The sequence below is a fragment of the Dermacentor andersoni genome, chromosome 1 (genome assembly GCF_023375885.2).
Source record: "Dermacentor andersoni chromosome 1, qqDerAnde1_hic_scaffold, whole genome shotgun sequence".
NCBI lineage: Eukaryota > Metazoa > Arthropoda > Arachnida > Ixodida > Ixodidae > Dermacentor > Dermacentor andersoni.
The window spans coordinates 322,272,369-322,294,313 of record NC_092814.1 but is presented as its reverse complement, the minus strand read 5'-3'; the positions used below and the strand labels follow the sequence as shown (position 1 = coordinate 322,294,313).

The window sequence follows — 21,945 nt, the reverse complement described above, 5'->3', positions numbered from 1 at the left end:
ACTATTCGTGCCACGCATGTAATCTAACTTCAAAAGGTCCCTCTACAACATAGGCGACAGATACAATCAGTGAGGATGAACGAAAATGTTCTGATACATGTGAGCGCGTCATAGCTTTTCACCCAGTCCACGTCGGTGTGTTGGGGTCCAAGCTCAAACACGATCGCTGGGCTACTGCTGCTTCTCATATCTTCGTCGAAGACTGTAGCTTCGGCTGTCCGTCCTTGGCTAGCACTTGATGGGTAGGCAAGCAGGTTGTCGTGCTTCTTCGGCACGCTGCAGTAAGGGGGCGACGTCGAGATTTTCTTCTGCGGTGACGTGTGGTAGCTTTGCAGTCGGTGTTATCAGCTCACATCCAGCTGCCTGGATTCGAGAGCCTTACCAAGTAGTCATACCTTGCACCGACTGCACGGTGAACGATTCACTCATGATGGAGTAGTCGGCTCCTGTGTGCACTAAAGCGGCGACTGAGTGAACATCGAGGAACACGTCGAGGTTGCTAGTTATTATTGCTACGTTAGTTATTTCGTGGCGTCGAATGAAGCCTGGATCTCTTTCCCTCGCAGTAACGTCGCATCCTCTGTAGCCGGCGCGTTTTTCCTTGAGAGGTTAGTCGAAATTGCAGCGTGTCGTTGCTAAGTCGTGCAGATTTCTAGGTCGTGCAGTCTACCGAATATGGGTTCATGAAGATACTGGCCACGTATTGGTCTAGTGTACTGTGGACACGGCAGTGAGAGGTAGTGCCGCGGCCAGGGCGATCGCAAAAGTCGCCGGGCTCTCTCGCGAGTTGCAGTCAAGTAGTTCGGAATTTAACCTGGTTGCTCGCCTCGCTATGGACATGGAGATTTGGCGCGCGAAACATGGTAGTCCCATTTCACGGTATGGTTATCGACAGTAGACGTGGCCTGCATTTCCGCTTTTGCAGCAGAGCGGGCGGTGGTCGCGTGAACACCATACGTGTGTCTTCCTCGGGAGTTGTGTGAGCTGATGGGCGGCTGGGTTGGTGGCGGCAAATGGCGACGGAAGCAAAGAATTCCAGCACTCCAGAGGGTGACGTCGACGGCGGATCACAGCGACGTACGTCATCACTTCCTGCTTGAGCTGCGAAGACCCAGGGACTCATAATGACTGCTGGATAGGCCCTCAGATGATGTCCGCAATTGAGGCTACTTGAGGCAGCGTCGAACGGAACATCCTGAGCACTTTTTCGCGTACAACGGCTCCGAGGAGCTTTGGGAGCTTGTCGGAGCCTAGTGCCCGTGTTCTTCATTTTAGCGATAGCTTTAAGCGGCTATGATGCCGAGGGCGCATTTCCAGCGTCTTGTCGATGTGGCTTCTGTTAGAAATTTCGCGACGGTCTTGGCTGGTTTACGAATTAGTCAGGCGTAAATCTCTTGCCTCAAACCGCGAATGAGGAAACACGCTTTCTTCTCCGACATGTCAGGGTCCGCGTGCCTACCAAACGGTTCATATCTTCCGTGATGATCGCGATGTGCTCATTCGGTAGCTGCACACAAGTTTATATCATAGTTTTGACCGGCTTCTTGCGCCCGACGCCCGTGAATGTTTGTAGGAAGCCCCTGCAAAACACCTCCCACGCTATTATGCCGGAGTCCCGTTTTTTAAACCACGCCCTAGCGGTGTCTTTTAATGAGAAATAGTCATGACGCAGCTAGTCGCACTTTCATTTGTTATATGTGGCGATTTATTCTTCGTTTTCCGGCCAGGTTTCCGGGTCTTAAACGATGATCTGTCGAAGTATGGTGGCTCCATTGGCTGTAGCAGCGCGATCGTCGCTGGCGACGCAAGAACTGTCATTGGGACTGCTGATGGGGCCATGATCTTCCTTGTATTCTAGGCCAGACGAGCGTACTGGGGCGGTAGTCGTAGGTTGTGGCAAGCTCGCTAGCCGATGACAATGTTTACGTTGTATTCAAGGCTTACTGGGTGTATCCGGTCCCAACAAGCATCTCTACGAGACACCAGGTTGTCGTGACGGCGAAGAATACATTATCAAGAACCTAGAGTCACGCGACGAACTTTTTAATTGGGGTATGGGAAAGCATAAAACGAGTTGCACTCGGGAATAAAGGTTGTTGCGAGCGTAGACGTCAGTCGTCGAATCAGCGTTTTACGGCTAACCTTTGTCGGATAATCATAGCCTTCAAGAATGCACATTTCCATTGTTATTGACCATGCAGTTTCATTACGAAAGGATTGACTACAGCATAGAACAAATACACAAATGAGAGAAAGATCTAGAAGGTTCTGATACATGCAGGCACGTCATGCGCTGGGCAGTAACCTAACATTTGTTAGCCGGTGAAACGTGTTCACAGGAAAAATATCTACAAGTAAGCGTGTAAACGTACATAAAAACTTACTTGTCATGTGAAGCCTTTATTGTCATTTTTGCACAGAAACATTTGTCACATCAGGATAAAAAGATTTCACCGCTGCAGCTACTTAGCAGTCCGACAGAAAACAGACGACTTCCAAGTGGATAAAAAAGTATCCATAAAACTTCAGAAGTTCCGCCACAATAAAACATAACTAAAATTTTCCTATTGGGAGACCACATTATATAGTGAAGCTCCAAATTATCTGACTAATACAGTCTCCCTACCGTCATCAGCTTATCTGAAGGTATAGAAGAAACATCTGCAGTATGAATACACGCGGCAAAGAACAGTGAATGCATTAAACAACATTTCAAGCAAACAATTTTCAAATGCGCACAGTGTAGTTATGCATTGTTGTAAAAGCATCTGCAAGTGCTGTCTCTCGAAGGCAACTTGGCATTTCGACTAATATAATGGCAAAAATTACTTCTTAGTTGACTAGAATACAGTACATCCTTCCTCAAATGTTTCCTTATGAGAGATTTTCCACTCTGTTTAACATGCAAAATCACCAGGAATATGGTTCATTAAAGCTTGTTTGCTGGTACACTCTCAAGAGAACTGCACAAGAAGTTTCTCTAACCAAATGGGGGTCAAGCATCTTTTGTGAACATTTCAGCACTCTAATTACACAAAACACAATCTTGCAGCCCGTTAGGATTTCTTTTGAAGTCAGCTTGATAAAGCAACGTTCACCAACAATATAGTTCACGGAACACTGACCGCAGGCCAGGACCTGCAGTATTTTTCAACATTGAAGCACCCTAAATACGTCTGGCAACCAGTTCTGCTCGCGCAATTTCGAAAAACCAGACGGCATCGTTCACGTCTTACATTCCTTCTGGCACACATGCCTATCGCGTGTTTCTTTGTCTGAAAAACGACACCCACACTGCGTACACTCATACGGTGTTTACTCCACGTGCTTTGTTTGGTGGCGACGATGGAGATTTCAAAATTGTCTGAAAGGAGCGATCACAGATTTCGTAAACCTTAGTGCTGTTTCCACATGGCGAGGATACATGCCTCTTAAGATTATATTCGTTTTTGAAGGAGTGAGTACTTTTCGCATGCATGACGTTTCTCCTGTGCGTGAGCGGGCTCATGTTTACGGAGAGTTGCCTCCCGCGTGTATGATTTACCGCAAGTTTTGCAAATGTAGGGTTTCTCACCTGTGTGCTCGCGCTTATGTCTATCTAGATGATTAGACTGCCGGTAGGATTTATCACACATTTGGCATTTATAGGGTCTCTCGTCTGTATGCGTGCGCTTATGGTTATCTAGATGACCAGGCGCCCGGAATGATTTATTACATATTTGGCACTTGTAGGGTCTCTCGTCTGTATGCGTGCGCTTATGTTGATCTAGATGATTATACTGCCGGAACGATTTATCACAGATTTTGCATTTGTAGGGTCGTTCGTCTGTGTGCGTGCGGTAATGTATAACTAGGTAATCTGCCCGGCGGAACTGCTTACCACAGGTTTCGCATTTGTGTTTTTTGTCAGTACGGTTGCGGCAATGTTCTACAAAGTTAGGCTTCTTCACCGACGATTGATCACATGCTTTGCAAATGTGGGCTGCGTCATCCGTGGGTTCCTTGGCGTGCACGTGTAAGGCGTCCAGTCTACTGCAAGCATTGCCACAGACACCGCACAACTCTCGCTGTTCCCTTCCTCCGGTTCCAGGAGCATTCCTGCAAGGACGCAGACAAAGGAGCTCAAAACGGCCGACTCTTGTTACGAAAGGAGAAAAACACATCTTGACAATTGTGAGGTTGACAAACAATCGTGCGTTAATTGTAAGGCGACTTTCTCAACCTTAGCGCTAACTTGCTGCATTTAATCTTGACGCTCGATTGGGGATCTAGTTTGGCGTAAATTGAACACTGCTGCCTTTGATGGTCTGAGTGGCTAAACTTTAATATTGGAAAGACCCGCACCTGTCTCACACAGGCTACACGAAGTAATAAGTAAAGCGTGATTTTGGTATTTCTTGCTACACGTACGAAGAAGAGATGCGTGGTAGTGGTGGTTAGATAAGGAACTTAGCCGATCTAAGCCTGATGATTTTTTTTTCTCTCACTGCACTAGAGCTGCTTTTTTGCGGGTATAAGCCATTGCAAATAGCCACTTGAGGCTCTCGCATTAGGAAATGGAAATGGCGTAAAGGCGAACTATTCGTTTTATTTCTAACAAGTGTAGGTGGAATAACTTCGTCGGAGATCTTACGTATTAACTCAAGTCCTTCATATCGAATACAATGAAAAACTACCGGGCTCTAGTTTTCCTGCAGTGTTTGTATGAAGTCATTCAATATTTGACTCGCATTCGAACTGCACACCGTTGCTGCCGAAGGTATCGTGAGAAAAACACACATATTCATTTCCCGTATACGGAGCAAGCATAGGTACGTCAAATTCTTCAGTGTTTTCATGTGCAATGAATGAAATATGCTAGAGAAGAAGTTAGTATTCTCTTTTGTATTTCTCGGTAAGGAATTGAACGCTGCAAGCGTTTAGTTAAGGCATTGCTGGTACGACATCTTTTCAACCGTGTAGTGAAGAAAAATACAACGGGCAGTAGAGTAGAGACAGCGCCTATGGTGTATGTCATTTGTACAGCCTGTTGCTCGTTTGAAATGTCTACGCTAAGCACTAGATCAGCATTGGTCGCTATTCTTGCGGTAGTTTGCTTTTTACTTGTATACCTTTATTTATTCTTGTAGCGGTTGTATACATGGCTTATGCAAGGTTATGGTTTCGTTAGAGTATAGCGGTGTGTGGTGTTTGTAGGTCGTTTCTAATCATGCAAGCTTAGCCGGCTTCAAGACTTGATTATGTTATGAAGAAATTAGAACTATCAAACTATCATATTCCGTTTGATAGAGCCAGTTAAATCCCTGCAAATTACCCATCATAACTTCCATTCAGGCTTGCAACTGAGGAAAATTATGAAATCACTAAATTTAAAAAGAAAAGAAGCTTAGAGTTTACAAAGGTTTCCACATGAAAAAAATGCATATCTCAGTTCGATTAGCTGTATCTCTTGGAGCATCCTAAGCGGACAACTTTCTTAATATTCATTTGCAATTTCCTCGAAATCGATACAATGTGCCCGAATAGTGCCGAATGATCTACCCATAAAACAAAACATTTTAGAGCGCTGTGTAATACATCAATTCTGAGCGCTTTAAATGTGTTATTTGGTGCAGTTAATTGAATTGTGGCAGTGTTTACATTGCTGAGTTATAAAGATGTAACTTTGTTACTTGAGTTTCTCAAAGTTTTCTGAAGTATTTGCGAATCTAAAAAACAACAGTTTCAGTTAGTATATTGTCCCGGGTATAAAACTATTTACACTATGTATTTACACGATGCGTATATAAAGAGCAGCCGAGAATCCCGAGAGGCCGTTGCCACTTCGTCGTCTTCACCATCTACAATTTTGTCCTCTTTTTCCGCCGAAGCAATATTATCACATTTCTTTAAATGCCACAAGCTTCAATACTCGTACAGTGTGTTGCCAAACACGTTCATTTCTCTTTTCCAATGTAGTAGATCCTGAGATAAAGTTTTTGTTTACGCCGACACCATACTGTCTTAACAGCAGCGCGATATTTGTCATTTAAGTCATCGCAACATTTATCCCTCACGCAAGTGCGTCAGTGCCAGCGTAATTCTTACAGGAATTTGACAGGAAAACAGGAAAACCCTATTTTGTTTGATGAGCCTCGGCTGCGATGAGCGTCTCTCCTTCACAATCTTTACATATCCCATAATGGGGAGTGAGTAAGCAGGCTACAAACCTGCAAGTGTACCGCACATTGCGGCGTGTTAACAGGATGGAAAATTGGGCGAGCTTAATTGTGCAGCTTCGTGGTTGCGGCATGGGGTGTGCACACTGCCGTGTTGTGTCCGGTCGCGTTGTGAACCATTAAGTTTCGCAAGGCAGGCAGCGCCGGCGGAACGCTCTAAACTGCCGATGCAATACCTGTTTCAGCCATCAGAGCTAGCCCTCCCAAGGAGAAGTTACTGAGTAGACGCATCATTGTTATACCTGATAACCATCCCTCGCGTCTCTGAGTTGCTTTTCAATAGAACTTTTCCAAATGTGAACTTACGTGGCCGCGTCTTCAATATTGGCTGATGCTTGCTCCATGCCAGCGCGAATTGTGCTGGGCACTGCCTTATCAGTCCTCCTGATGGACCCCAGGTGCTGGCAACTTGAGCTGCCATTGTCAGTGATACCTGTAGTACAAGGGCAATTCATAGGAAATGGATATTTCATGCTTATGGTGCAAGGCAAGAAGCTTTTAGTGCTATGGAAACTTTATTGCTGTGCTTCCGTACGGGGTGATTTTTTTTTTTCTGTGCCTATGTCTTGAATGCATGCAAGAATTTCGTGGTGATGGGGAAGCCGACCACGATGAAGATTGTGCGGTGTTGCATTCTTCTGAATCTTATCATGTTTTATCTGAAACTTGGGCAGAGCACGACAGTGCTCGAAGTGAAGAACGACGTGCCGGTTTCTTGTGCGTGGAACCCTATACCCAATACAGTTGCTGTGTTATCCAGCAATAAGCACGCTAGATGCCTCACGAAGTTCTTCCTTATTGTTCATCTTACGAGCAGCAGATTTAGCGCGACGCAGTTAACGACAGTGAACAAGTTAGAGGACTCATTTCTAGCGATGGATTTAGAATGTTTGACATATGCTCTCAATTTATTGACCTTCTATGACACAGGTGCTTCATCAAATTATGTACTCGCCTTTCGGAATGTGGTTATCCGAACTGCATTTGGCGACTCGTGTAGCTCAAGATCATAAGCACCAGCTGTAAGCACTGCAGGTTTACCAGCTTATTACGAGCACTAAAAAGGCTGTCCTCGCCAATGTTCCTGTGTAGGCCATCAATAGAATATAGGACAACTTTCAAAAAGATTGCTCAATGCGCATATGTAAGACTCGTATTGCAGAGAGTACATTAGCTTGGAAAGAAATGCGGAAGTGTTAATTCACGGGGCTGTGTCACAAAACTATGCACCCGAAAGCCTCAAAGCACGTGAAAAATGGGGATTGTATGGATAGCGCTGCAGTTATTGTGGCTTGGTGAACATCTTTTATATAACGGCGCAGTAATTGCGTGGAACTGAAATGAAAATACGAGAGGCGTAAAAGGCGGAAAATACGGCAGAACCCTCCTCAGGATGATCATCGATGCTACTGCAATTAGCATTAAAACTGCAGGGAGACGCCCTATTTTTGGAGGCACCATTATTTACAATATGAAGGGGGGGGGGGGGGGATTGGCGAAGAATGCTTTCGTCATTACTACACCCACATGGGTTAGTGACTGTGCCTTCGTAGGCAACGGAAAACATTCAACACGGGTTCCCAACAAGAGGAACTAAAGATTTGAGTTTCAGCTTTGACTTCGAATGAACTACAGAGTGATAGCAAAGGCGTAACTTAGGGAACTCATTTTTTATTCTCTGGCATTCTCAGCATTATAAGTCACGTCGTAAATCTCACAACGTTCATCAGCCCTGCGAAAGAGGTTGCGCAGATACTGGCACAACGCATAATCCTTGACGCATCGAAGGAAAGCTAATCACCTTACAGAAAAGAACGTTCAGTTGGGAAGTCCCGTGTCTCAGTATGGTGTTAAGTTTCTTATTAACAAAGCTTTACAATTTCGAAGTAGTGGAAGTCTCTGTCAATATGAATAATGTTGATGTTTCAGAGGCGTATATTTGGGTTATTTGGTAAATATTTATGCCAACAGAGGGCAAACTACCTAACAATTTTGTGTGCTCCTTGCGTTACATTTTCATTAATTTTTGAAGGTTGTTTATGCTGCCACTGTGGCTTGGCGTGCTTGGTATGAAAGAACCAAGAGCTCCAATATAAACGGTTTTGGGGTGCCCCAAATTGTGCTCTGTAACTTCTGCATTCGGCAGCAGAGGGACATGTCTGCTGCTCGTAACATGTTATTGGTGAGCAATTCTCACACACTGCCTAAATCGTAACAGCAACGTTAAGACAGCACGGTATCAGGTAATGGTAGCAGCTCAAACCCACTGAGATTTTGCTGTGGAAATAAAATTGTCGACCAATGGTGGAGCGATGATTCCATTTACCAGTGAATTAATCACTGCATGGAATGTACAGTCTCGGCTTCTGCTCTTATCTAGGAGGATGCTTTACCAGACCACCGATACAAGAACAAATTCATTCAAAATCTTCGTTTCAATAGATTATGTATCAATTTCCATACATTCAGATACGCACAAATTTCTTAGTAAGGCCGTTATAAGCTGGCTCATGCGGAAATCGCCTTGGACGCGCTGGGTAAAGTGCATCTATATACGCAATAAATGTACCGCTACCACGGAAACCGCAGGGGTTATCTGCCATGATTGTGGTAAAGGCAAGTGATAATCGCCTACGTACCGGCCACGTTGCAAGCCTCGAAGGTCATCGGCATGTGCTGCGTGTACCCCTGGTAACGCAAGGCGTTGGCCCAAATCCTACATATAATAAAGCATTGGTCAGACAGTTACTAGCTGTGACAAGAAAAGGTGAAATTATGTAAGCAAAGTGGTGGTTTGTAAACGCGCTGCTCGCAATGGTTCGTTCTCTTTAAATACCGACTATGCTGGCATACATAGGACGAATGGCACACTCGGGGCAATACATGGTGCAGAGTACTCTACCACCGCAGACGAAACGGCGCATCGACTTGCACGAATCCTGTCAGTTTGACTGTTAAAGTACTTACAACGTGTCCTATGTAGTTTGCTATATGAAATTCTTGCTCCGCTTGCTACAGTGACGGAATCCTAAAAATAATTTCCGAATAAAATATTTTTGGAACATGTTTTTGCACAAATAATAAGGGTTGAAGTATAACAGTGACACTGTCCAGATGGTTTCCGCAATTATGATGCAAACCGGCGCTGATGTTAGAATAATTAGTATTCGTGCCTCCCTGATGCAATTCGGCAACGCCGTGGTGAACGTGGCGTTTTCACGCCAATTAGAATCATGGCTTATAGATCCGGCAGCTATGAGGAATATATCGAATTTCAGGTAATGTTTGAAATTAGGGTCTCAATTAACTCGCTCTGAGGAATGCAAGCAGATTTCTGCCTCTTAGCCAAGCATTAATTTGAATACTTACGAACAAAATGACGAGTTCGCATGACATAACGATGAACTAGAATGCAGTTCTTAAATGTTTGTTTTCAAGCGATGCTAAGTTTCTTCTATGTCACTCTCTGGAGCCTATGTAAGAACTCTTCTAAGGATAATGATTGTGGTGAGAACGCATGAAAAATATCCTATAACTGATGCAATGCTTAGCAAGACAGCAGCTGAAATGCGACGTGCAACTGATTGGTTAACAAATGGTGAAGGTTACCGTAGAATACCATGACTTGCCACTTGTTTATCGCTGTGGTATTACCTCACCCCAGTTTGCTACTCGAAAAAAAAAACATTTAGATGTAAATAATCTAAATTTAGGTTTTCAAGGAACATTAAAAGCAGAAACAAATACCTTCTTTAAACAGACAATTCCAAGCGGCAAAAGTGTTTTCCTCTAGTGCGCATTTGTTGCCGTTAAACAACACATGCAAATGGAAACGCAATACATTTAAACCAAAACTGAGGTTTTTTAGCGCACGAAAAGGGACGAAAGACAGTGGCAAGACGCGGACACAGCGCGTCTTGCCACTTTCTTTCGTCCCATTTCGCGCGCTAAAAAACCTCAGTTATGGAATACCAACACGCCCTAACCTACGCTCTTTCAATTTAAACCAAGTTTTGGCTTTTGATGCACGAGGCCTACTTTTTATTAAAGTAAAGCTTTAAGCGGGCAGTACCCACTTGGTCACATTTTCTTTTGTTACATTGGCAAATGACAGTATTGCTGCGCACTTTGACCAGTTGTCTACAAAACACATATGGTTCGGCCTACCAATTGTACACTGCGGTTAAAACTAATTCCGAGGTTTTTCTTGCAAGAGCCATGACCTCATAAAACGCATACCAAATTTAGGGTAACTGCGCATAAATTTTGACCATCGGGGCGTCTGTAACGAGCCCCTAAATGCAAGTAAACAAGAGCCTTTTTACAGTGCGCCTTCATCGAAATACGGCGGTGCCATCCGGAATTGTTCCCGGGACCTCAAACTATAGCACCTCATCGCATGTGTGCAATGCAAGAATTATACATCAATAAAAAATATTTTCTTCTGTAAGTATACGTTCGCTTCATGTTCTGAAAAATATTATCCCGAGTGCGAAACAGCTGACTTTTCGCTGAACATGGCAATATTTTCGCAACACACTAGCATCGACGCGTCGATCTAAGAAAGCCTCCGATTCGAAAGCTCAAGCTTGCTGTAAAATAGACCCGCTTTAGGCGGAAATAAGTACATATGTTAAAGCCTAATATATGGGTCGTGTCTAAGGGTAACAGTATTAAACGAAAAAAATTGACAAGTGGTAAAGCTCACGTTGTGTAGGCGCTGAAAGTAGATGAAGCGTCCTGGGTACCGTCACGGCTTGTACTTGGTGATGCTTTGTCCTTCATGCTTAAATCAAGAGGCGTGTATTCGTTGCTGCTTTGTTCAGCCATGCCTGATGTTTCGATGTCGTATAACTGGCGTCTATTGTCGATTGGGTGTTGTTGAATCACCGCGCTTGCGCTCTCAATGCGAAGAAAGAACGGAAACTAACAAAACTTTTGTCACTTCGCGGTTTTATATTAAATGATACCGCATATCTAGAAAAAAACTAGACGTTTGAGTCCGCCACTAGTTTGACACTAATGTACAAATTTTCGAACGCCAGCAGAGGCGCTCCGATTACCCATGCTATCTATCCGCCAAATTATCTAACTAAACTAAACCTCACTTACTACGAAAAAATTTACATTTATTGAAAGATATCGCTACTTTCATGCTCCTCTCAAAGTAAAGTGCACATCTTGCTGGGAAGAAATTCTTGCTCGTGTAAGTGCTCGTGGAAGCGCAGGAGGTATACAAACTTCCTTTGCTTCATGAAAATGGTTGCGGTACAAATATTTCCGCCACTGCAAGCGCGAATGAATATTGAGAACAAATCGAGGACAGTTAAGACGTCTATCAATTTCGAGCTTGTTCTACATCGTGGAAGCTTCAGTGTGCTATTTGTATTTGCTGTAGCTGTCCCAGTTGAAAACACATTATACTGAGCATCACCAGGCGATATTAACACGCTAACGGTTCAGACAACGTTAATTTATTGAAGTAAATTATGTCTGTTTTTATTCCATAAGCAAGAGCGAAAAGTCTCGCCCACAGGGTGATTGGAGCACAAGAGCACATGCAGCCTCTCAGCAGGACAGCAATCTGCATATTCAATTCACTCACGTCATATACATAACCCAGTGGTGCTCATTAGGTGACACAAGGTGTTCGTCCCTTGTCTGCTTCTGCGCTGATAAAGCTTTCAAAGTCATGAAACGCAAAGCGCATAGGCGCCGACTATGGGGGGAGGGGGGGGGGGGGGGGGGCGTCTCTGGGGCTCGAGCACCCATCAGGATTTTCTGGGGGGGGGGGGGGGCGCAGGTAGAGCTTGCCCCGACGAAGCCGAATTCCCCCTGTCCCCTTAACATGGCATTACGAAAGTTATGTTACCCACATCATTTGAGGATATTTTTTTTCTTTCAGTTGTCTCAACCTCTTCACTCAAACATTTATTAGGCCTAATAGCCTACTGATTGTGGTGTTCATATAGGAGGTCGCCGGACAGGCCGCCATTGGAATATGAACCTGGCAACGTTTAACGCTAGAACGTTATCTAGTGAGGTGAGTCTAGCAGTACTATTGGAGGAATTAGAGGACAGTAAATGGGATATAATAGGGCTCAGTGAAGTTAGGAGGCCAAAAGAAGCATATACAGTGCTAAAAAGCGAGCACGTCCTGTGCGTTATTGTGAAGTTATTGATTTTTTCAAGGAAACCGACAGGTGGGCTAGTTGGTTTGGCATAACTTCAGGCACGGTGTTAGAAGTATTTTAGGTGGACGAACGGCGCTTCCGGAAAGGGGGAACTTCGGTCCGCGTCTTGTGCAGAAGGCCCGAGATGGCGCCACAGTACTCGTGGCCGGTGCGAGGTGTCATGCGTGGTCGCTTCGGGGCCGCGAACACCGCTCGAAACAAATAAAAGAACTCAGCCTTCACGCTATGACGAGCGCAAAAAGGTAAAAACGGCGAACAAATACGAGATTTTGGTGACACAGCCATAGATATCCGTTCCATATGTCAATTCACCACCTCGAATGTTCGCGATAGGGGGATGTCTTCGCATTCGGAAATGTGAAATCGTGCATTTAGGCATATGACAGTGAATAAGTCGCGTTGAAATATGACAGAAGTTAGTTTTGTTTGTCGAAGTAATGTTTACCTAGTTAGACAAAAATAACGTATTAGCCCCAGTATTACAGCAGCAAAACGTACTGTCGATTGCTGTCTCGTACATTCGAAGCAATTAGCGGTCATTGATTACGCATAAAACGTGTGTGATGAATACAACCTTTGTTAACGCCAGCTTGTTGCACTTAAAACAGTGAATTTTAGCGAAGCGAGTAGTATGAAAACACGCGTGAAAAACACACGTGAAAAATATGAGTAGTATTGAAAAGACACGTGAAAAACAAAAACTATGACTTTGAAACAACACTATGAAACAACACACGTGACAGTGTGTAGCCTTCGTAGAGGAATATGGTCACCAAATGCTTAACGGAAGGGCATTAACTTCCGTGTTTAGTATATTCAATGATTTCTAATTAAAACTGTCAATAAACAATAATATCAAGTGCTAGCATAGCTGGACATTGTTCACGTAGTTACGTAATTTTTGTAGGTAAATTTTTACCTCAATTTACGCAACACTTTCTTCACTGCGGGACACTGTCTAGCAAATACTGCAATAATTATTAAAGATGCAATATTTTGGTCGCAAAATTAATGATAACAGTGTTTCTTCCTGTTTGCCACAATGCTCATGCTTGCTAAGCATTGTAAGCACAGTTTCGGCAAACCTAGGTGAAAAAATCATTGGTTGTCAAGAAAAAACACACCGCACCCAAGGTTGCTATTAGGATGATGTGCCCGAATCATCAAAATATATAATGCGATAAACCTTCGTGTTCGAAAATTTCCCGAGCTTGTTCTTCAGCCTGCCACCGTATCGGGTATTCTATGACTTACTTTTCTGATTCGATAATATTTTCCATGCTTGGGTAACGACGAAGTAAGCCCAGTGCTTTGTTGTGTATCTTTCGCGTCTTGCTGCAATCCTCATTCCCCCAGGCCACAGGTCTTTTGCGTCTATTGTATGTTGTTTATGCAACGATAAATTTTAACACGAAAGCGTTAAGGGTACCGTGCGTGACAGAAAATCCGTTGTCGCCTCCGACGCCTCCGGCGCCGGCGTCCCCGTGAGTGAAAATTCTCGTATGTTAAAGAACATCGCACGTGCAGTGCGAAGATGTGGGATCCTTCCCCACCTGCGGCAAGTCGTTTTTTTGTCCACTTCTAATTTCATTATTTATGGTTTCATTAATTGAACTAGTGAGCAAAAGTTTCAGGGAAAGATTCTGGGTGTGTACGTATGTTTGCTAGCAACAGTTCCCTTTCATTCCTTTCCCCCTTTTCTTCCTTGTCACAATATGCTGAAATGTTCTGCTATCAGCGCCGAATTTGGCGCAAACAGCGGAATGCGTTTCCGAAGCAGAACACAAAGGTTTATTGTGCACCGTCTGCCAGTCATCAGCATTCAGAGGGGGACACGTCTGGTTCGACCTCACCGGTCGATGATGCTGGCGCTTCACTGCGACATTTCCTCCTCTATTTTGTTTCTTTTTAATTTCAAAGCGAGGAAACAAAAATTAAGGAGAGAGATGCGAAAATATCGCAGTATAAGGCGAGCATTATCGCTCAGTGTAGCAAGACTAGCCGACGGCGCCCACATTTCTTCCAGTTATGATTCGGACACGGGTTCCGCAGTTCGCGTTTCGTTTGGCACAGATAGTAAATCTGCAACAGAAGCAATGCGAGACAGCATAGATACGTTCCACCTGAATAAGGGGCTTCTCTTTTACTAACGAATAACGTTCCGCTAAGATGCGAGTTACGTTGAGGAACACATTCACTGCGTCGATCATCGGAAAACTCATCTGCGACTCAAGCGCGTCGGTAATGCATGAACGTTTACTCGAAGATTCCAGCGTAATCGCATGTGCTCCAGGACCTTACAGAATGTGAAACACTATTCTCAGCACGCACTCAATCTGATAACGCAAGGTTCCACTACAACATAGACAGCAGATACAATCAGCGACGATGACCACGAAGGGTCTGATAAATGCAAGTGCGTCATTCAGCGAGCGATAACTTAGCATTTGTTAACCAGTGAAACGCATACACAGAAGAAATATAAACAGTACGTGTGTCATTTCGCCAATCTTAAAAGGTATCGTCCAATTACAGAGCGCCACACGACAGCGAAAAACAAAAGACGTAGAAAAGAAAACTAACGAAATTTTGGAGCTCGTTAGCTATGGGCCTGAGCTTGATTGGCCTGACTTAAGGGCCTGAACGGCGCCGCTGTGATTGCCTGTCGCCTGGCACTAGATCAAAGTTACGTGCGCATATTCAGTGAATTTTCGTGTAGAGCTCGTAATAACATCGAAGCTGCTTTTCACTCGGTCAATGTCGGCTTATCGGGATGCAAAGCCATACGCGGTCACCACGCTGCTATTCCACAAAGCGTCGTCGAAGCTTGTAGCGTCGGTTTTCGTGAATAACAAAAGCTGCAGGTCGATTAGCGAAAAAGGCCGGTGAGAGACATTTTCTGGAAGACAATCCACATGAGCTGAGTGCAGTGATCACGCTGTGGCAAGCAAGAATTTTGCTCCCATAGCGGTTAAAGCTTCAGCAATGGAAGCCTATGGATACGACGAAAATTTGTACTAAATTTTCGAGGCAGAAACGGTAGTTGTGATAAAACTACGGTGTCACTCGTAATAGACACATCAGCGAATGTAGTCCGGAGACAGCTTTCGATTGATCCCTATTTAAAATCTCTACACATGGCGTAACAATATTCCCAAAAGCGATTTTTCAAACACAGTTGTGCAAGTTCAAGTGGTATCTATAAAACCTAAGCGTATGAGTGGCGGAAACGTTGGAAGCCGCGACCGTGTCGTTTAATGGCTCGCACCTGTCGTTCCGCGTCGTGCTGGCAGCGGTTCAATGCCATGCTGCGTGACGCCTTTTTTTTAACGCCGCGTAGGACTGAGTTCAACGGTCTCCCACCAGATGGACGAAACAGAAAACTCAAGATTTAGTTTCAGTTTTGGTTTTTTCAGGAGGGCTCTTGAATTTTTTTTTTCCCTTTTTACTTCGTAAAACGTAGCAATGATTTGCGTATTTGTTAAGTCATCGCTGTTATTATAAAATTGTATTCCTTGGATAACATAACAGCAAGCATGCGCAAGTCTTTGTGTTACGCAAAAAAAAAATTCTCTCCAGCCTTATAGCATGAACATACTCAGGAATTCTGGACATTGCACATTCACCATCCTGTGGAACTTCACGGCAACGCACATGCGTAACTGAATGGGAAGATTTTAAACAATTTTATTTCTATATATTAGCCGAGTATCAAAGAAGCTTCAGCTGTCTGCGCCAAGAGGGCAGTTCGTAGTAACAACATATGCATTTAAGGCACGTAGTCGGAACATTGGTGGTGCGTTAAAGCAGCGTTTTCGTCAGGGATGGGCAGTTATCTTACACGACAGGGACAAATGGTTTTGCACCCTTTCAGCTGAATACACATTGACTTAAAGAAGCACGAAATTTAAACCTTAAAGCAATTTATTACAGCTGGAGTTCTGAACGGTAATTGCAGAGCGAGTGTCATTCAGACTGTTTGCACGCGCATGTTTTTGTCAGGCAACAGGAAAGGAGAGGGAGTGTATGTGGGTGTGCGCACCTTGAGCGTGCGTGCTTGTGTACTTGTATTTGCGTGAGCTTGCGTGTTTCCGTCTCAGTATTTGATTATGCGGGCGCACGAGTGCGTGTATGCGTGTACGAGCATTCGCGTGTGTACATTTTTGCTTGTGTGTGTTCATGCGTGGGCGCGTTTAAATGTAAATGCGGGCGAGCATATGTCGTATCTCTGTGTGTGTGTGTTTGTGTGAGTGTGTCTGAAAGTGCGGTGCGCGTGCGACCGCGTGCGTGTGTGTGTGTGTGTGTGTCTGTGCGTGCGTGTGTGTGAGCGAACGAGGTAGCGAGCATTTCCCCGCTTATATCTAATCTTGCGGATGAATGGGATATAGAGTTTATTTCGACCCATATATAAATCAACGAGACATTATCTTTTCTAAAAGCAAAATACATGCAGAAAAAAAAGAAAACGCAGTTCCCTTCCACACTGTGAATAAGCATGATCAGCGAAGCTGTGCATGTGGGCCCCTTAATGGCGAACTGCACTTCTGCCGGGGGTCCGCCTGGCATTCGACTACATATATCTTCGGGATCGGCCCACGTATAAGAAGCTCTTCACGCCTGCGTCACTTCCACCGTGGGTCAGCCCGGCATTGCACTATCTTCGGGACCTTATTCTACAAGCGGACACGATATTGGGGAAAGTAGCCCTTACCAGAAAGCTTTAGCTCGGGTTCTCCTCTTTAAATGCATATAAAAGGAAAATTCGTTTTTCTCGGCAACCACTGCACCATATATGACGAATTTCGTTGCATTTAAAAGAAAAACTTAAGATCTAGTGACCGTTGGCTTCGAATTTTCGATCTTGGTCGTCAATTTTTTCTATTAAAAATTTGTAAATTTAAGAAATTTTGAGAAAGCGAAACTATCAATTTATAACTCTGTAACTCAGCAAGAGAAAACCATATCCCAATTCCGTGAATTTCATCTAGTAGTACATCTAAAGCAGACAAAACTGGTATCTCACATATGAATCTAATGAAATTAATAATAATTAAATACAGCTTTTGCACTTAAACTTACAGCGCAATCACCTAAGACGAACCACAAAAGGAAGACATGACACACACTGGTGCTGGTATGCTTAACTTCAGAATTATGTACCAAGTAGGCCCCAAATGAAGTTTTATTGAAAGAGCTTTTGCAGAACCCTTGTAAACAACGTAACAAGTTCACGTAAAATATAAATTTACATATCGAATTTGTCTGCTTTGAATGATCTAATAGATACTGTTGTCAAAACTGCGATATCTGTTTTTGATGCAGAGCTTCTATTTTTTTCGTACTTCTGAATTTTGAAAATTCTTTTACCGAAATTGAGGCTCTAAATAGAAATTACACTTGCAACAGTCACTAGAATTTACTTTTTTCTCTGAATTGCAACACATTCTATCAGAATCGGTCCAGGGGTTATCTCAGAATAGCGTTTCTGCGTTTTACATTTATTTGAATATGCTGCGTTCGAGTTGGGCTCGAGCAAAAGCTTCCTTTTAACAGCTTCGATGTAGAAACACGCCTCAGCGGTCAATGTCGCCGCCCCAGATTTTTCCACGATGGCACCTACACTATTGGCACGGCTCCGTGAGTAGCTACGAAGCTGTTCTCTTTCGTTATCTTCCTTACCTTGGTGCCAGCGCATTGTCTTGACCAGCGACGTGCTAAGTCTGCATTATTATTGCGTCACGCATTGCTTCTACGACCAAACGAGCTTTCGGCGGCACACGTTCGCTGCTATATTGACATCAAAACCTTAAGCTGTTTGCCTTCGGAAAAACAGCGTGAATAAAAATCGAAAGCAGACTGGCCCCAAGGAATATGCTTACGGGGCCATACTATTGATGGCAGCATCAAAAAGGTTAGGTGCGGTCAGGTTGACTTTACAAGTTTGCAAGATTGGCTGACGGGCCAGTTGGTTCATTATCACAGAAAGAACAGCGCTTCAAGTTGTTAGCGCAGTGTGTGTGTGTGGTTCCTCCTTTGTGTCCCGTCTTGAAGCGCTGCTCTTTCTGCGACTTCACAAGCGTTATTTTTCAGCGTCAGTTACGCTTTCCAAGAGCGTTTACTTGGAAAATATTTGCTCGCATAGCTCTTACAGAAGCATGTTTAATCAAAATTTCTTCACTCGGTTAATCTCGAGGACGGGCTCCAAACTGCTCATTTTCATTAACCACCTAAGGTCAATTACTGAACATTTATTTACGTAGCTTTGTTAATTACGTACAGTAATTCTCTACTTACTCCGCATTCAGAGGTTACCAATCTGAACGCTCGAATGATGAAATTATGTCACCAATACTTGTATTGGTTTAATAGTTTGCTTGCTGCAGTTAAAAGCAGCCGGCATATTGATGGTGCTGTAGGTTTCTTATAAAGCAAGTGGAAAGCTTGAACAGCTTATCTAGGCGCAAATAAATCAATTTCATGAGCTTAAGCACATGTACCCAACCGAACACTTCTGCCTTTATAACCTAGTTCTATTACATTATACAAGAAGCACCTTAGCGCTACTGTACATCACACAAGGTGTGCGAGAACATTGTGTGCGCTCCCGACTAGATTTCTGAGAATTGGTGGCATCCGGCTCGGTTTCCTGTCATCATCAGGATTAAGAACAGCTGCCTGGAGGAAAGCATGGAATACATTTTCACTATATAACATATGGATCAGCGCGGGTATGTACGTTATAAAGAAAAGTACTGAAATATTAAGATGGTGGTTTTGCTGCATATAATTTGGCTGTCTAATGTTAAGATTTAAAAAAAATGCTGTGATTTTTTGACAATTAATGCTGACATGAAATATGAGCTCCGACACAGACCCATGGTGGAACTGGCCTCTGAACTACAGGGCTACGTTGAACCACGAAATGCCGGTTTGCTAAATACCAGTAATTGGAAAGAGTTTATCTCTTCAATTTTTGGTATGTTGGCACCACTCTGCAGGCTTGGGGGCCCTTTTTACCATGAGCACTATGTTTCAGCTAATATGCAAAGCAACTGTATACTATTCTTTCTTTTTGGGTGATGGGGGGGCTGAAGTTTTTTTGGCGTCTAACCACTGTTCCACAGTTATTGGTTAGCTCCAGGCGCGCCTGCATGTGTTTCCAATATACAGTATGTTGTCACAGATTCAATAGCGAAAGAGTATTATCAGAGTGCGCGCGTGAAGCGAATTCTGGCGTACATTCTCCATCACGCATGGGCTACCGAGATTGGCTGCAATGTACGAGCATTCCAATCTGATGAAGCGATGCCTTGATCGATAGATCAGATTTAGATGAAGCACTGCCTTGCGCGCAGCTATCGTTGTATTTTGTTTTTTCAAGCGCAAGCTCACTTTATAATGAGTTATATTCGTGACTCTTTTGCAACTGCTTTGTTCTTCGCATCACTACAACTTGACTGCTAAGACATGCAACATCTTCATTGAGTGAATACTGGGAAATGGACTAGGACTTTTGTTGCCGTGTGCGTTTACACATTTGCTGCAACAATTCATTTTTCATAACTTACTTTTTCAATTTAGGAGTCTGTAAAGGACATCAACCTTATATGAACAGAAGGTCTTAATAATACAGCAAATTTATATGCTTATTAGTAGGCTTTCAGCTCATGGTGAGGAATTTCAATAAAGATCTCTTTATGATAATTAAAAGCCTATCCGCTTGGCATCATCTGAGTTCCCCCTTTGCAAGCTGATACCCACGGGAAGGTGGTTCGTATCGTGAACCCTTGACTGTGTCCAACCATCAAACAAAGACTTATTCCGAATGTTTAATTTCAGGAAGACGTTTTACCCTCCTGCCTTTTACTCCCGTTCACAAACGCGCTTAAGACGAAAGTGCTACGTGAAGAGCTTCGTTAGTCCAAATCCACGAGCTACTGTAACCCACCTCGCCGATATGTATTAATCGACGCATCACGATTATTCTATTAAATCGACGCATCACGAATCCGAATAGAGCTGCCCGCGATCAGTCCAGCCATAGAAGCAATAAAACGAGGGAAACCGACCAAAAGAAGTACTTTTTAGTAAATCTTTTGGTCGGTGTCCATCGTTTTATTTCTTCATGCTTCATACCGACCAGACGGGCTTCCGTCGAACCTCGATTTCAGTCCAGCTATAGGTTTTATTCATCTCGTACTTCGTCCTAGCGGCTAGTAGTAGCTCACGAAGCAGATCGCTAAGAGTGGAAGTGGCAGAGAAGGTGCTCTATACTGTCTGGTCACTCACCGAAAATTGCACACCCCGCGGCTTGCCCTTCCTAGAAAATGTTATATGCGACGCCCTGCCATATGCAACACAGTAACATTGTTTTGCTATGGCAGAGTCCAGGTGTGTGACAGGGTGGGTATAGAGATGAAGACACGCTATTTTCTTCAGCAATTTAGAAATGAATGAATGCCTTCATTTATTGAGAAAAAGTTGAAGCAAATATCGGTGGAAGCACGTCTCACCACATTGGGAAAGGAGCGGGGCACAAAGAGAGGAAAAGCTGTAGTTCGGGTGGCAGGCGAAGCCGCAGGTTAGGGTCTAGAGAATATAGGCGAGAGTTGGTGAAACCGGTTGAATTCCAGTGCAGATGTGTGATGTGGCAAGAAACAGATTGAAGTATCCGCCCAGCATCCGTCTTTTGCGGTAGTATAGGCACCCGCCGTTATTGGTAATAAACGTTTACTTAAAACCAATCTTGGCAATTATTTATTCATCGTTCATACCTTACCACGTATTCCTTAGTGGCAGGGTCTGTTGACTAAAACTGCGCTGTCACGACAAGTTACGATCATACCTTGACGCTTGCGGTTACAGTTGCCATAAGCACGACTCTTGCTATTGCGGGAATAGTATAAACATAGAAAACAAGATATTTGAAGAGCCCTTCTGAAAAAGCAACAATGAAATCAAATCTTGGGTTTTCTGTTTCGACCATCTGGTGGGAGACTGTCGAGCTCAGTCATGCGCGGCGTTAGAAAAAAAAGAAAAGGTGTTACGTAGTACGGCATCGAACCGCTGTCAGCAAGACGCGGAACAAGAAGGGCGAGCTATGAAACGAATCTGCCATGGCTTCCAACGTTTCCGCCAGCGATACGCTCGTGTATTTATAGATGCCACGTGAACTTGCACGAATGTGCAAGTTCACGTGGTATATATAAAAAAGTGAAATCGCTTTTGGGAACATTGTTATGCCATGTGTAGAGAGTTTAGATAGGTTTCAATCGAAAGCTGAGTCTCCGGACTACATACGCTGCAGTGAAAATTGCGAGTAGCGCCGTAGTTTTATCACAACTACCGTTTTGTCTCGAATATCGAGTACAATCGAATTGTCTCGAATATCGAGTACGCCCTGAACGCAAGAGAATTCCATCCTGCGTTGTCGCACGCCTGAAGAAACCTAAAGTTCATGCGCAGATGTAAGCATCGTTATTGCGCAGTCGGCCGACCTAGTAAAGTAAAAACGTTTACTGTTCTGTCTACAT

The 21,945-nt window shown here is 43.9% G+C and overlaps 1 protein-coding gene across 1 annotated transcript; it reads right to left on the bottom strand.

Annotated features, from left to right (window-relative positions):
* Nucleotides 1–2,380: 2,380 nt before the first annotated feature.
* Nucleotides 2,381–11,217, bottom strand: LOC140215346 (uncharacterized). The gene is made up of 4 exons (XM_072285944.1): nucleotides 10,927–11,217; nucleotides 8,858–8,934; nucleotides 6,525–6,651; nucleotides 2,381–4,098 (listed from the first exon to the last, which is right to left on the bottom strand). The coding sequence occupies exons 1-4, from the start codon at nucleotides 11,046–11,048 to the stop codon at nucleotides 3,438–3,440; spliced, it is 987 nt and encodes a 328-aa protein (XP_072142045.1). The 5' UTR covers nucleotides 11,049–11,217; the 3' UTR covers nucleotides 2,381–3,437.
* Between the last annotated feature and the right edge of the window lie 10,728 nt (nucleotides 11,218–21,945).